The 17,448-nt window shown below is 31.8% G+C and overlaps 1 protein-coding gene across 7 annotated transcripts in view; it reads left to right on the top strand.

The window, feature by feature from the left end:
- The window catches only part of LOC106461895 (embryonic polarity protein dorsal-like), a 33,116-nt gene that overhangs the window by 3,123 nt on the left and 12,545 nt on the right, over positions 1-17,448 (top strand). Inside the window, exons 2-4 of one of the 7 annotated variants that reach the window (XM_013921766.2) lie at positions 10,768-10,823; positions 13,013-13,104; positions 15,590-15,798. In XM_013921766.2, coding sequence (XP_013777220.1) covers positions 13,050-13,104; positions 15,590-15,798 — 264 coding nt within the window. In that variant the 5' untranslated portion in view covers positions 10,768-10,823; positions 13,013-13,049. Of the gene's footprint in view, positions 1-10,739; positions 10,824-13,012; positions 13,105-15,589; positions 15,799-17,448 lie in introns of those variants that run through there. The other 6 variants (XM_022389008.1, XM_022389003.1, XM_022388998.1 and 3 more) reach the window with 6 other exon arrangements.

Below are 17,448 nucleotides of genomic sequence, written 5' to 3' on the forward strand. Positions count from 1 at the left end.
CGCCGATAGCCCTCGTGTTGCTTTGCGCGAAATTCACAAAACAAAACAAACAAACAAATCTCCTTAAATAAATAAGACTGAAAGCTATAGAAAGCCTGAGTAATAACTATATCGTAATAAGTAATTTACATTAAATTTCTTACTTTTTTGAGGGATAGTATTTAAATTAGAGAAGACAGACCTAGAGAGCAAATTTCAATTCTCATACAAGAGAAGATTGAGGATTTTCAAATATTTTCTTATAAAATTAAGAACTTGAAACTTGTATAATATTAAAACTTGATTTATTAACTATGTTTTATTACAAAAGAAATTCAGATATCATGATAATAAAGTAGTATAATTAAATTTTGAATGTAACTCTCTTAAAAAGTTGGGACATGTGCACTTTGACCTGCCTGTAGCAAGATGGTTAAAGAAATTCTCTTTGTCAAAACAAACTTTATACAGTCATTTACTGACTTTTATGACTATTTAATGAAAAAACAGAACTCCTCCTTTTCATTCATTCTTCACAAAAATATGTTTATAAGGTTTCAAAGTAATGGAAAAAGAGTTAGCACAAAGGATGACATATAAAGTGTAATAGGCTTAAAATAAGACCCAAAACTCGAGCGCTTTCGAATAGTAGTAAAAGAGTAGTATGTTTGAAAATATTATGGATTCTTAAATAAATCTGGGTAAGAAAGTAGCTTATTTAAAAATGAATTTGATAAAGTGAATAATTAAAGATTTCTTGGATATATAATTTGTCTATTTTTGCTCATTTGTTGTGTCTATCACCAAAAAAAGTACTTAAAATTATTTCAAGAACAATTCCAATGTTAATATATTTGGAAGTATTGTGGAACAGTTCAAGGAATTTAATGTAAATTAAATAAGTGTTAAATTATTTTAAATTTGTAATTATCATTTTGAAATTAGGGGCAAGGGCTGAGCTATTCTGGTTTTTCAGTTTGGAAATCTGATCACCTTATCGATCATGGATTGTTGGTCTTCACCACAGCTGGTTATCAGGCAGCTTTGTAAACTACATTTCACCCTTCCCATTACTGCCAGGTGTTTTCTTCACCTTTGTTCTGATCCTTCCTTTTTCACTGATTCCCATGCATGATTGGGATCTTAGTATGATTTACATGCTCTAACACATGTCCCATTTAAGCCATTGGCTTCTGGTTCTTTATACCCTCTTTCTCTGAAGACATATTTCCTTCTTTTCACTTGTGGTTAAAGTTGCACACATGCATATGCCACTCTGTTTCACTATAATTATTTACTACTCTACCTAGATTGGGCTTTTGCATGTTTGGACCCAGATCATCTTCTGTGTCCAGTTCAGGCTGTGTTGTGTTATTTGGCATGGTGAACATCTTCTTTTCAGGGTTCCCATAATCCTTTGTTTCTGCCTTGGGAACCCTTCTTCGTCCAGGGACATATTGCTTCCTTCTGTTACTGGATGGGTTTGCCAACTTTTCCAGTTGGTGTAGTCTCCTCTGGATATCGATGCTCGCAGACCTTTTTACATTTCATTGCATCAATTTTGTTGCCTTTCTCACTCTTGCTTCTCATTTTCACTGACCGTTTGACAGGATACTTGAGACTGGCATGTGGATGAATCTGCATATGTCATCTCCTGATATCTTTATCATCTGGTTTTTTGTTTGGTAACCTGTGACGTTCATAGACCCTTGACAAAGGCGTAAACCGAAATGTCGGATACAAGTAATTAAACATTTTTCTGAAGTTGTTTGTCATTTTCATTTAATAATGGTTTCTATTCTTCAGTTAGCACTGAAAAATTTGAAAAACAGTAATATAGATAAAAACTGTTACGGTTTGTCTGATAATGTTAAGTGCATAGTTTGTTTGAATTTTAATTTTCATTGGATAGGTATATGGATTTGAAGGACTGTTTAATTTGGTTTTAATGTAATTTGTGATTGTTTTGGTGTAAGTAATTGTAAAATTGTTCAGAGTACCATCACATGTACATACTACATTCTCAAGAAATTTATTTTCCATGCTATTGATTGTTATTTTAATGCGGAATATGTTTTCTCTGATAAATTGGATGTAGGTGTGTAAACAGATACAGAAGTACAAGATGTAGCTTGGAAAATGCAAATTTTATTTTAAGAAAAAGAATAATACATAAAATTAAAGATGTTTTTCTATTTTTATTTAATCACATAAAATGTTCATACTTATTATCTATGATACTTTGAATAATTGTACTTTGATTTAAGCTATTTGTATGATTAAGTATTAGGAAATGACTAATAGACTTGCTTCTAATCTAATATATAAAGCTAATTTTATCTGTTTGTTCACACCTTTCACCAATCTGTTCCTTATACATTTCCACATTTCTTAAAATCAGCACCAAACTTGACACAATGATATAGGATGACATGAGAAAGATCATGAAGGGGTTGGACCCCCCAATCTTCTAAATAAACAAACATCAATATGTGTGTGTATCTGTTCCTTGTACATTTCCACATTTCTTGATCAATCAAAACCAAATTTGACACAGTGACATACACATTGACCTGAGGAAGGTCATGATGGGGTTAGTCCCCCATCTAATTTCATATTGATAGAATTCTTGAAAACAGTATGTCTTTCTTTTCAGTACTGGTATCTGGTGTATTTTCATTGCACTTTTAATGTTTGTTTTGTTAAAAAGAAAAAAAAATAGAAGCACAATTTCCTATCCTTTGTTACAACCAAGTTTTTATTTCACTCATCCAACAACAGGTATTCCAGCTAGTAAATTATAAAACCTAGTCTCCATATATCGTTCATTAAAAATACTGTTGTCTGCCAGCCTAAGATCAAATTTGTACAAAACTCTAAATGTTGTGTGTGTTTTTTGACGTATGCTGAGCCTGTTGGGTAAAGGTATATTTAGGTATTTTTTAGTATAAGTGAACTTGCATTTTTAAATAAATTATGCTTAAAGAACATTTAATTCATGTTTATTGTATGGTATGTAAACAATTGTACTGTTCTGTAGTAATACAAAGATGTTAATCCAGTTCATTCTTTGTAAAGCATTAAAGTTAGGTCAATAATTTTGTTACATGGTGATGTGTAAATAAACATTTACCAGTCCCATATCATATTAAGTATAAAAAATGAGTTAGAAACTTGCTTCTTTCTCTCTTGTTTTTTACACACACAAAATGAATTGCTGGCTGTGTACAAGATATTTTTATAACTTCTCAGATAATACTGTTTATTAATAGTCCATTAATTAAGTGGTTAAGAAGAAGAAATGTATCAGCCACTGAGAAGATGCTTGTGTATATTTAAAGCATTGAGTTTATATCTCTCTTGATCTACTTTAGTTTGACAGGTTAACGAAGAGTTGTAACCCTTGCTTTCTATAGCTTGCTGGTTTGTTCATGTTATGGGAGTGGTTAGTGACCTACTTACTATTTAAGCATTGTTCAAAGTAATAGTTAGTTGGGGTTATAGACATAAATAGTTAAAACATTTTTAAATGGCATTGAGTAATGTGACTTGCTTTACATTTGCCCAAAGTTTTCTGCTTATTATGTAGAAGTTATTGCACGTCATTACTGTCACTTCATATTAAGTAAATTGTAAGTCTCATTCGACATAAGCATGTTTAACTGAAAAGCTTTAATTTAAAGCCTTGTACTTTTTTTTTTGTGAAAAATATGAAGCTCAGCACATCTGATATTTAAATGTAGAAAAATTGGTTGGAACACAAAAATTCAATAATAGTTCTTTCTTTTTGGATGAGAAATGGGTGGATTTTAAATTTAGTACCTGTATTTGAATGCACAAAACACGTGTATTTTCTCCTAATAACTTTTTAGGGTATCTATATTACAAATCTTTATACTGCAATGTAATGATTTTTTTAGAGCAAACCAGCATAAGGGATATTGGTACATTGAAATATTTGTATTCATCACTTACTTGCAAATATAACCTTAAAATGCTTGTACCAAAGTGCCAAATAACCATTGATTCACAACACCAAAGGTGGCTATGGTGGCAAGTTTCTGGTTTATGTATGCACCCCCATACACTGTCATTGGTCTGTGATGCGATATGGTTAGAATAACACACTCACTCGTTTTGAAGCTAAATCCTGATATTATGATTTTAAGCCTTTTTATAAAAATTTTCAGATGTGGAGTGTATCTTTTGTTCACTGTGTTTTAGTGTAGCTTAACAGGACATCTGGATGTTAATTTAAATTTCCCTGTTTCAACATTGCATTCACTTTCTTTTCGAACTATAAAAAGTTTCCTAAGTTACTCTTACTGCGTTCTATAATTGTTTAACTTAGCTTGGTGGCAACCACAGAAATCTGGTTATACATTCTTGGGAGTGGTTTTTACATGTATAATTTTCCATTGTGAATTACCTTTTTTTATTTCTCTTCATTTAACACGACTTTGTTCATGTTACTGTTAATACATTCGTGCTTTACTGTAGTTTAACAATTTGAACACTAACTGATAATGGCTTAGTCACTAATCTTGAAAGTCCTGGGATAATAGCCATTTTGAACCACACACAGATTCAGTATTCTAACTAGGGCTATGCTGTATTCAAATAATAACTTACATCAAAATTACATGCTATTGCGCAAGAAAATTTACTGTGTTGATGACATTCTAATACATCAGAACATTTATCAAGTTATCATGGATGCTTTGTAATGTTATGTAAATGCATTTAGTAAATATTATTATTAACTGTGTTGTTGAAAGATAACACATTAAAGTTAAATAATCTTGAATGCATGTATGTAGTAGATTGTGATAGGCCAGCTATGTGTTTGATTCATCATTATAAATTTTGTTTCTCAGAAATTTCACTATGATTTAGTCTATCGGTGAAGGCTGACAAACAGGTTTATAAGGGGAAATTTTCTTTCCTTCTTAGAAATTTAGAGAATATTCTTTTTGTTAATACTTTTAATTATGCTAAATTATTTGGAAGGTTCAGAACTTACACTTAATTGCATCCTGAGCTGACAATGGTTGGTGGTTGTGAAAAATAATTTCTAATCTGAAAATGAACTTTAGATAAACTTACAATGTTTAATAGTTTATGGTTGAGATAGGTCATTCTGACTACTAAACAATATATAAAATATTCATAAACAAATAGGCTAAAAGTTATAAGATCAAGTTAACTGAAGTTTTTTTTCTACATTTCTCTGAAAAAAAATCTACAGTTGACTTGTTTTATAACTCTAAAGAATATTTTTTCAGGATATTACCCTTTTTAAAAATCCTAAATATATGATCTGTAGATATAATTAGAATGTAGAACAAGAATCTTTTCATGCTATTGTTCTTAATGTATTTTTCTCACACAATTGATATCAACAATGTAAAATGTAGTTTATCAATACTGTTTTTAGGATCATCGTTATTATATGTAGGAGTTTTGGTTCAAATTTCAGTATGTTTGAGGCACAGCTGTTAATAATTTGGGGGTTGTTGGAGCACCTATGCAACTAGATTTAACACTGCTTTACATCATCTATAAACAAAACAATACCTAATATACATTATAGGTATGAGCAGAATAAAGAAGGTTTTGTCTGTCTGGAAAACAATAGCATTTTACTGCTGAAAATGCAGAGTCAGAAGACAATAGATGTCTAACTTAGAGAGACTTTGAATCTTTGTTGATCCTAAATTGGATGATAGGTTGAAACAAGGTATTTTATTGTTTTGTTTGGAGTATGGTTTGGGCCTCATTAGTTAGAATTTAACCTTAGTTGATGAAAAATTCCAGTTGTCAGCTTTTGCACATTGTGAATGCAGAGGAATTATGAATGAGATTTGTTTTAAACTAGTAAGATTAGGTCTGCTTTTGTTTTTATTTTTCACACATAATTGGCAGGACCACAAATTTATACAGATTTTATATAATGTCAATGGGCATTACTATTACAGACTTTGTGTGTCTCTATGTACGTATGTATGTATAGTGAGAATCTAAAGAAAAACCCTTACTTAAAATTATTATATCTTAAAAACTACTTGACCTAGGGAACAAAATTTAGGAAAGTTTAGACATGTTCATTGAAAACCATTGCCAAAGATGTTTAACATCTTTTTTTTTTCATTCTCAGTCAACATATCAAGCCTATTTATATAAAATTGCTGCAGGTATCATTGATTATTGCAGTATCCTGCACATTGACTTACATTTTATTCAAGTGTATTGTTGAAAATTAATGAAAGGGATGCTAGTGAATGTAGTAAAACAGGGCTTTCAAACATCTTGTAGTATCTTCAGTCTTTTCTGATTAAGAATAATTATAATTAGTGTTCTTCTGATGCTTGACCAGCCAAGAGTCAAGCCTAGAAATGCTTACAAATGGCAAAGAGTGTGGATGTTGTACATTAAATCAGAGAAGAAAAGGAAGGAGTGTCTAAATAGCTTTGTAATTAATCACATCTGAGTGAGGCAAAAAGAGTGCAAGTTTTTTTAGTACACTACTTAACATATTTAGTTTGGCATATAATTTTAATTAACTTGTAGCTGTTCTTCTGTATTTTATGTTTATTTCAAATGTGTTGTGCTAAATGAAATATCCATTCCTTTCTTTCTGTTCATTCTGCAGTATTTTGTATTCATATATATGCAAAGGTGTAGTGGATACTCTAGCTCTTTTCTCAGCCCCTTGGTGCTTACCTACTACTAATTATAATTATTAAGTGTATTGAAAATATGTCGTCTTTTAATTATTTTAAAATGAGAGATTAAACAGCACTTCAGTCAAATGATAACTGAGTTACGAAGAATGAATTGGAACAGAGAGAGAGCTCTTAAGCTTTTTATTTACCACTACACCATGATATATATGTTTGAGCCCCTAGAACCAATCCAGTAGCTTGGCTTTCCCACCTGTAACAGTTTTCAAAATAAATTATATTTTAAATAATAAGATTTTCTTTATAATCCCTGTATGTATGTGTGAGAGTAAGCATTATGCAAGAAAGCTGTTAATATAACATTAATTTTCAAATTAATGATTTGTTTATATATACTGTTCTCTACTGGTGGAGTCCACATTTTTCAGCATATTGAGTAAGATATTTTTTTATTTTAATTATGTCAACATTTTAAGTATCTGACAAAATGCATAGAAAAAAATATTTTCTATACAAAATACAAAGGGTATTCTAGTCACCCTAGTAGTAATTAGTGTGTAACTTCGATACTGATGGTTGGTTTCATAGGAATAACTTTCAGGGTGTATATGGTGAGAAGTCCCCCATGTTTTCAAGAATGGGAAAATGTACCATTTACTTTGCAGCTGAAACTTTTTTTTGTTAATGACAGGATACCCACATGTATACCTCAAATACTAGCAGAAACACTGCCCTACAGGTAGCTGCTTGTGCTAGTAATTACTAATCATAGTATTTATACCTCATTGAAAAATATTTAGAAAAGTGAGCATTTTCAAAAAAAGAATTTTATTTCTGGGAAGTACTGCATGGGAAAAGTGTTTGGATTGCACTCTTTAGTCATAAGCAACTTATTTTATCAAAACTATTCAATGTACAGAGCTAAAAATTTTCATAAATTTTACAGATATAAACTGTAATATTTTTATATATTAAAAGTGCTACCGTTTATTGAAAAAATATTTTTAGAACTCCAGTTTCTCAGTACTACATTTAAAAATTATATCAATAAAGATGTAATCAAACCCTCACATACGGTCCTAGTGAATGTCATGTTCTTGTTGTGAGAAGAGTATTTTTGTTTAAAATTGGGTTCTTTTATAAAAAGATTGTTTTTGCACATACCACAGTTATTTTTCTAACTGTCTGAATCTTAAGTAACTAAAGTGTAAAATTTTTTATGGATTTTTGTTTGTGGTGCCATTCAATAGATGGCGTAGGGGTGTTGGTTACATACATAGATACTGACTTACATGCTAAGTCCATTATAGTAAGATTGTTAACACAGGATTTGTAGGTTTTTTTTTAAGCCTGTGTTAAGTAAGTGTGTAGAAGCAGGTACACACAAGCATGTTGAATTAAATGTTTCATATTTCTTATATTGAGTACTATAAAGACTTATATTAAGATTAAATGTGGAATAGTAAATCATCACATTTGAAAGAAACCAAGAGGTAAAAGTGAACTAATGAGACATATAGTTCTGAAATAATGGAATCAGAGGAGATATTTTAGTTCGGTACTAAAAGAGAACTGTTCAAAAAGTACTAGGAAACATAACCACGATGATATAATCCAGATCTAGATAATTAGTCATTCAGTTATGTGAGGTACTAAGACGTGTGTTGTCATTGTGTATTTGCTGTACAAACACTGAATGTTTCATCAGTCTTTATTTCTAATGTCAGACAATTTTTTTTTTTTTATGAAAAGAACACCAATGTATGCTTGTCTTGAGAAAAATACATTTGTTATAGATGGCTAATAAGTAATAGGCCTTTAATTACTAAATTGGTGTTTAAAGTAGACTTAGAAACTATGATATAATAATCAATCAGACTTAGTTTATTTTGTTTGTTATTTTTAATAATCTGGACAGATAATAGCAGGCACCTGAAAATTGTATAACTCACAGTAGCTTAGTGAACTTTGCAGGTGTGTGTGTGTGTGGGTCACTGAATTATATCTTCCATCTGAAAACAAAAGTTGGGAAACTGAAAGGTAATCTGGCCCCAATAAAAAAATCTGGAGTACAGGTAATGAAATAAATGTCTAAAGCCCTTATGTACCACAACACAATGTAAGAAACCAATTATTGTTTGCTGAATGAGAAATGTTTATAATTATAAGGGTAACTAGTTTTATTTTAATAACTATACAAATGCCCGGCATGGCCAGGTGGATAAGGCGCTCGACTCGCAATCTGAGGGTCGCGGGTTCGAATCCGCATACCACCAAACATGCTCGCTCTTTCAGCCGCGGGGGCGTTATAATATGATGGTCAATCCCACTATTCGTTGGTAAAAGAGTAGCCCAAGAGTTGGCGGTGGGTGGTGATGACTAGCTGCCTTCCCTCTAGTCTTACACTGCTAAATTAGGGACGGCTAGCGCAGATAGCTCTCGTGTAGCTTTGCGCGAAATTCACAAAACAAAACAAACAAACAAATCTCCTTAAATAAATAAGACTGTTTAAGATAATTGTAAAAAATGACATATAGATATTGAGACTAAAATTTTAGCATCCATTGTTTTAGGCTTATAAATAAGTAGGTATCAAAAAGATAATTTAAAGTAAGTTGAGAAAATGTTATAAAATTTACCTTGTTGGAGTTATACTAGGTTTGAGATGAATGATTGGTCTCAATTTATAAAAGAAAAACTTTAGTAATAGCATTTTTCTGAGATGTGGATTGCCGAGTTAATAAATTGTTAGTGGAATTATTTGTATATCTATAATAAAATGTCAAGTTCATAGCTTCTTGACTATCTGTAAGCCATCTATCAAATACGAACATATTCACTTGAGGGATATGTAGTTTTCTAAATGAGGGTTATTATTTGAGAATATAAAGTTATCTCACCAATTATTTCATTGGTGTTTTGAGTCATGTAAATTTAACAGAAATGGTTGTGATTCCTTTTACTTAAGCTATAATGTGCACATGCTTTACCAAAATATCTTAGCATGAGATACACATACCTAATAAGCAAACAAAACAAACCAATATAAACTTGGCCATCAAGCATGTGCTCATGTTTTTGTGAAATTTATGTAGAGCTGAAATGTAATTGTATTTAAGTTTTTTCTTGTTTAGTTAAACTGAATTGTAATAGTAGTGTTTCTTAGAAGGTTATGTTGATGATATAAAACGCCATGGTTTTGATTAAGAATATATCAATGACTGTTGAAAGTGGGTACCTAGTAGCTGAGCTTGCTAGTATTTTGATGTGTTCTTAAAAAATAGTATTTGGAATAAATAGTTAAACTTATTACCACTTCAACAGAACTTTGATAGTTGGAGATTCAGTCTGCAATAGTTAGGTTTATCACTGTTGTAATAGACCACTATCAGTGGAAGACTGTGTATAGTAATCTTACCACTGTGCTTACACAGTTTTGTTAATAGGAAAAATAGCCACGGCAGATTTACCAACATTTAGACTTTTTACAAAGGGAAACTTAATGATACATATAATAGCTAGGTATACTAGCAGTCAAACAGACTGTTGTCAGTAGGACAGTTTGCCTATGAGATTGTGATGTATTGTCAAATCTTGAAGCATCATGTTTATTCTTATTTTGAGATTAGAAAAGACATAAGATAAGATTTATGTTGGATGAAACAAATACGATAAACAGTTAATGGTTTAACGATAGTGAATTGCATGAATGAGAGTGCTAGAGTAGTATTACACTTGTGCTTATATGTTTCAAATTACTATTAAAAAACAAACATACTTTTATCCTTAATGTCAGATAGCATAATCAAATAACTGGAGGTGGTGTATTTTGTACTGTGTAAAAAAACTTATCTCCAGCCAATAGTATTAGAAGAAAATGAAACAAAAAAAATAGTGGGGGCAGAGTAGAAACTTTACTATGGTATCATTAGGATAAGATGCACACATCATTGCTTTGATATACATCTGTTTTATTTATTTAGAGTACACTTTCTTTATTTCATTATAGTTAGATGCTTCTGCTAGTATACAGTTGCTCTTTTGCTAAATGATGTAGTAAAGCTATACTTAGTACTAACAATCTTGATCAATCTACTTTGTATAGACTGAATACAGACTGAAATAGTGCCAATTTATTGCAGGATAACCAAGGACAAACTAGTAAGTTGTTTTTTAAATCATATATTTTATTTTGCTGACTGTCAAATTATCTTTATATCTTTAACAAAATTTATGAAAATGTATGCCTTTTGATGCAGGTTTTATGATTAGATGCTAATTGGTTTCTGTGATCAGTGCTTCTGTTAGTGAATGTCTCAGCATATTATATGCCCAGAATTTTCCTTTTGAAAGGTGAAAAACTGAAATTTTGTAAGTCTGTGATTGTCCATGCTTTCATCCCAGTAGTACAAAATACCCATGTTGTACAGTGGATTGCAAAAGCACCTTATGAATCAGAGAGGCGCAGTGTACCAGTCAAACTCCTATATTATCTCCATTTACTTCTATAAATATCCTAAGACCTGAAAACAAAACATTAGGACACCTGCCCATAATACCTGAGCTGGTGGGACCAAACTTGGCACATGAGGGTATCAACATGTTTTAAAAATTATTCCCCTGGGATATTGTGCGGACCTGGAACACAAATTCTGACAATAGTTTCAAATTCATAACTCTGCAAACATACTCCTAAATGCCCATTATGTCTGTGTGACCATCCAGATGCATTTTAGTCCCTCTTTGTAAGGGGAGGGGTTTATGACACATGGATAAGCACACCCATTGGGCCACACAAGTCCACCTGCTAAATTTGGTTCTGCTAGCTCCAAATTGTAAAAAAATAAATTCTTGATATGGGTTTTAAAATTTAAAGTTGCCTTTTGATTCTTTGTAGTTCACTGGTAATGATCATAAAAGCAAATTGTGACCTTAGTTAGTCAGGCTCTGCCATCGGCACTGTGAGACATGTTTGTTGTGCTATTTTCATAACACTTTGAAATATTTGTAATATCTTGGTACCTTTGTTTTCAGTTTCCAACCAATCCTATTTTATTGCTGAAACTCTGAAAAAATATTTTAAAATTTAAATTGCCTTTTGAATCTCTGTAGCTCACTTGTGATTATCACAAGAATAGATCACAATCTTGGCTGTTCATTATCTACTATCAACTTAGAAAAACACCATGTTTGTTTGGCTACGATTGTAACTTCTGAAAATACTTGGAATACACAAGTACCACTTGTAGCATTTCTTAGCTTCATCCTTAACAGCACCACACACACAGACAGATATATATATAACCAGATAAACAACATTCACTGTGTTAAGAGTGTGACAATGTTATATGGTTGTAGCAACATTTAGCATATAGTACAGTGTTCTGAGACCTTCAGGTTATTCAATGGATTTATGAATTTGATGCCTTGGACTTCCTGTTTTTGCAAATTAGTGGAAGGGCAGTATAATATGTAATGTCCAGTAGTTACAAACCCAATTTCATATTCTGTAGTTCATGAAAAATATGTTTTGATATCATTTTCATTTGCAGCGTTGAAATTGTAAAAAACAAATTACAGTCCAGTGAAAGATGCTGTTAAAGCTAATATTGAAATAAGATTAACTGACTAATTTGTAAATAAATGAAATGGTTTAAGTAAGTTTACACTCTGAGCCACATGGTACTTGAATTGATAGTGTTCATATATGAAGTCCATGACTGAATTTAATAAATCTTGCTTTGTGTGTGTGTGTATATATGTATATTATTGCAACATATCTAAAACAATGTTTGTACTCTTGATTGATACCCATTCTTACCTTTGCCCCCAAATTAAGTTAACATGATACTTGCATATATAACCAAAACACAGGTGTTTACCTGTGCCTGTGGATACAAATGAATTAAAACACTACAACTGTACTACACACACACACACACACACACACACACACACACACACACACACACACACACACACACACACACACACACACACACACAAAAAGAAGTTGAGGTCTTTAACAACCCCTGTATCTATGTACACCAGTGTCTGTACAAGTTCATTTCCTGGGTTATCTAATGTTTAATTAAAAGTTGGATTTAATTTTTTTGAAGTACTGTTTTAATATTTTAATATCATTCTAAAGCTGCTGCAGTTTCTGCTATTGGTGTTTTTCAACTACTATCCTAGTATTACTTTTGTTTCACTGTAAAACTAGATTCTACACTTTCATGGGGATTTAGTGCTTTAACAAAATGTTTGCATGCCTGCTAAAAATTACCTATGTAATTCTGATGGGGTTATAACCAGCTTTATGTTACATGGAATGTATTGTTCTGCTGTAGGTGTTGTGCATTTCTGCAACATTTTGAATACTCTGGCATGTTTCCTACAGGGGCTCAGCCTACTCGGGACTCTCTCACCATTGAAGATGTGGGTAAGGCTGGCATTAAAACTAACTCAGCTTTTTTAAGGCTTACAAGACAGTTTCATGAAGTTTGAGACGACTAATCTTTTGCATTACCACTGATATGCATAAAATAACTAATGGTCTATTAATAAGAGTAGCTCTATGGTGTTTGTAACATGTTTTTCAACAATTAACTTCTCTTTCTAAATTTATATAAACTTGAGAAACAAGTGAAATATGTGCATGCTGCTTTACCTAGCTTTGTAACTAGAAACTTCTCTACAGAACATTGGCTGCAAACTAATACTAGTGTGAGTGTGTTTGTATTCAGCATACAGTTGTAATTTATTACATGCTCATTTATGTTTAAATTTCTTACGTTAAAATTCCATAGGTATGTAAATTTTGTCAGTGAACTTTATTTTGCTTTATTATTATTATTAGTATATTTCAGTAAATGTACACTAGAGTGGTCCTTATTTGTAGGTAAGATTTCAGGTAAAAAATTCTAAAATCTCACCCCCTAATTTTGTTCCATACAAAAAAAAAATCATTCAGTGTCAAACTTAACCCATTTTGGACCATTTTTAGAGGTTGCTCAATGAGATTGAAATTCCAGACTGTAGTAGCCTGGTACCCTTATGTATTATATTATTTAACAACATATGTGTTATAAATAATTTATTTAAAGTATGTTATTATTTTGTTGCATGTACATTCAGATAATTACTTCACTATATGATCTTGGTGTGGTTAGTCACTTTTGCATTGTTATTGTTTCCTTTTAGCTATGAAGAAAGTGTCTTCTGTGATACTGCACAACTTGAAGGAGGAATTGCTTCTACTCTTCTTTCTTTGTTATGATGACATTATATTGTTCTTCAATAAGAGCCATAACCCTTTCAGCATTATCATTTACCACATTCAACTGTTGAACTGTCTGTAGTGCCTCCCTGTAGTCCTTTCTGAGCTCTCATACCTCAGGGTCATAATCTATAAATACAAATGGCACTATTTTTTGTGTTCTTTGTGACAGAATATTTAATTGCCATGTTTTCAGACTTTCTGATATTTAGCTGGATGCACTTTGAAGGTTCATCTATGTCTTCCTTCTCACTTAACACTTTTACCACTTCTTGTTTTGTCTCTATGTGTACAGCTGAATAAGAAGAATGCCAAACCAATGAGTTCCTCATTGAGATACTAATACCAAGATGTCCAGCAAATTTTTGACAGGTAGATTTTGAAATGGCCAAATTCACCTTCTTGTACTTAAAAAAAGATATTGTAAGAAGTTAAAATCACTGCTAGGAGCAGAAATATCAGGAGCAGTGAACCATGCTCTAGGATAGACTCAAACAACAAAGATGCAGATATCACAGAGGCCACTTTCCTCACAGTCAGTGAGCTTAAACTCTCCCTTAAACATCTAGATCTTGAGGACATATAATGCCTTTGCCATCCATCACGCATGATGCAGTGTACCAAGTGCTATAAATTGCATTCTATAAAATGGGATGCTACCCAAAAAAGTTATAGCTAATTCAAGAAATTCTCAATAATTGTCTCTCAGGTTGGCTGACCCAAAGATTTAGCAAACTCAGTGACAGTCTTTAACTTCCTCTATGACTTCTGCTACTTCATCATGGTCAACTGCAGTTTCATAATTGGACTGGTACATATATATCCAAGATTGCTGGAATCAATTGAAAATTGCAATATCTGGACCAGAGGAAAGCCCCATACAGCCTTTGAAAATATTTACCAGGACAAGTTCTAAGATATAATACTAGCATGCCAAATACATAAGTCTTGTTTAATTTTTATTTTAACGGAACACATGCTTCATTTTTGTGATCAGTGCTGTTTGCTGTTGTGTTAAAGCAAACTGCCTTTACACAATCAATGACTCCTCACTCTTCCAGCAAATGTGTCACAGAAGAAGCTTGAGCCTCTCCAGTGCTGTAAATCAACTTGTGAACATCTAGGAGTTGGTTTACTCCTGCTCCAGACAGAATCACTGACAGATGATCCACTTGTTCTAGAAACTAGTCATGTCATACAGAATTTTCCAGAAGTAAAATGTTACAGCAATTATTATTTATAGTTGGATGGTTCTTGAACAATGGGAATGATATGAAATACTCTGGAATATTCCTGAATGTGCTAGAATATTTCATAATAATGTGCTATCACATTCTAGAATTATCTTGAATCTTCTAGAATTTGAGTATTTTGGGTATTTTCTAGAATATGCAAATATAACGCAAGGCAAAAGGTAAAATTTCATCTACCTTGAGCAACCCCTAAATATTATTCAGTAGGGATAAAATTTGGTGTGATTATTTATATATTGGAACAAAATGAGAGGGTGAAAGTTGTAAGTTGTAGTTAAGTCCTAGCAAATTATTACCAAAAATATTGTTCCTCCTGTGACATAATTTTCAGTTTATGAAAGTGAAGAACTTACTTATAAGGTTGTTTACTCAGTTAAAGCATCATACTTTTTCAGAAGAAGTGATTTACCAGCAGGTCATGGACCCATCTGTTTCTCTTGTTACTTCAAAATTGGTGCCAACAAACCCTACCCCTTATGTAAGACTTGTGGAGCAGCCTGCATCTCGTGCATTAAGGTTCAGATATGAGTGCGAAGGTCGATCTGCTGGAAGTATTCCTGGAGCAAATAGCACTGCAGACTGCAAGACGTATCCTACAATACAGGTGAGTTAACCCTATTGCCCCGGGTATCCTTTACTGCACATGACACAAGGTTTTAGCGTCTGACATTAAAAATTTTATTAAACTACTTTTTGTTTGTTATACCAATTATAATAGCTAATAATCCATATTTTAATAGTATACAAATTTTAAGTTCTTAATTCTACAAGGCAACATTTAATAAAGTCCTGAATTTCCACTAGTGTGACCCACATGACACAATTTCTCTTGGCATGTCATCATCCCTATTTTATCCACCACCCCTCAAAAAATTAAATGTAAAATACTTTCTATAATATTGTTATTGCTCAAACAAACCATAATTTTTATAGCCTTCAATTTTGTTTGATTACAGAGCTATCAAATAGAAAATCAGACCCCTCCTGTCACACCCACCTGTCACATCCACTCTTTCACAATTCATTGATACTTCTCTCTTACATTTCATTATATATTACCTATAACCAATAGAATTCAAGGTTTTCATCTATCAAATTACGTACTGTATAACGTTATGTTCTGAACCGTTAAATATCAATTTGATTCAGAGTACGAGCAACGTTCCTGTTGGAAAGTTAACGACTAACTTAGATGAATTTGTAATGATTCTTGTCACATAGATAGAAAGCCAGGAAAATTTTGAGAGGTAAGTGAATTTGTCTACTTTTGCATGTTATTAGTCTGTATTCTTTGGTGCATTATTTAAATGAATAAAAATTATTAAGTGCATTACTATCTATAGTATAAAAAATTAGGGTTAACTCTCTTCGAAAACCTGAAAGCAAGAAAAAAAAGGACTGGGTAAGTACTTTATTTGTTTTTCATATTTATTTTTTATTTATTATTATAAAAGTAACTAAAATCTAAAACTACGGGTCTTTTTAAGTTACTTAAGACTAGATTAGGTAAAATAAGTAATAATAATAATATAATTAAAATTATTCATGAGGCAAGCACACGAGCAGCTTGTGGGTAATGTAATTCAATTGAGTAATGTGAGGTGCATGCTCCCCAAGTGATTTACAATATATAATGGTGCAGATAGTAGTTACACGGTTCAGAGGGCAATAAAACAATAAAATTTAATTATAAGTAGATGTATTCTGTTACGAACTTAGAGCTACTTAAGATAAAGAATGTAGTTTTATGTTATAATTTGAAATCATTCTAGAAAGAAAAAAAGGGTAACTTTGGTTTATTTTAATTTTATTTTTGGTTACGAGATCGGTCGAATTGACAGATCCCATTTGAGATACAGTAGAGAAAATAAAAGATAAACTATAAAGTTTTACTGCAAAAAAATCACATTTGAAATGCATTTAGGAGGTTCTAGGGATTACAGAAAGGAAATTTGATATTTTTGAAATGAGGAAAGTATTTTTAATTGTAACATGAAAATTACTTTGGGCACGGAATATTCAAAATAAATATTCAATATATTAATGGACAAATTTTTATTTTATTAAAAATACTTCACTAAAAATATGATTTTTTGTATGTGAAAGACATAATATGAACTTAAAGACTGCCAAATTTTTTGAAGATATACACACTATATTGAAAGCTAGAAGTATTAAATCTATAAAGACTTTAATCAAGTACAAAGAGGTGACATGGTTGGGCAAATTGACCGAGTCTATGTTGAGAGAGTTA

Source organism: Limulus polyphemus, unplaced genomic scaffold (genome assembly GCF_000517525.1).
Source record: "Limulus polyphemus unplaced genomic scaffold, Limulus_polyphemus-2.1.2 Scaffold41, whole genome shotgun sequence".
Lineage (NCBI taxonomy): Eukaryota > Metazoa > Arthropoda > Merostomata > Xiphosura > Limulidae > Limulus > Limulus polyphemus.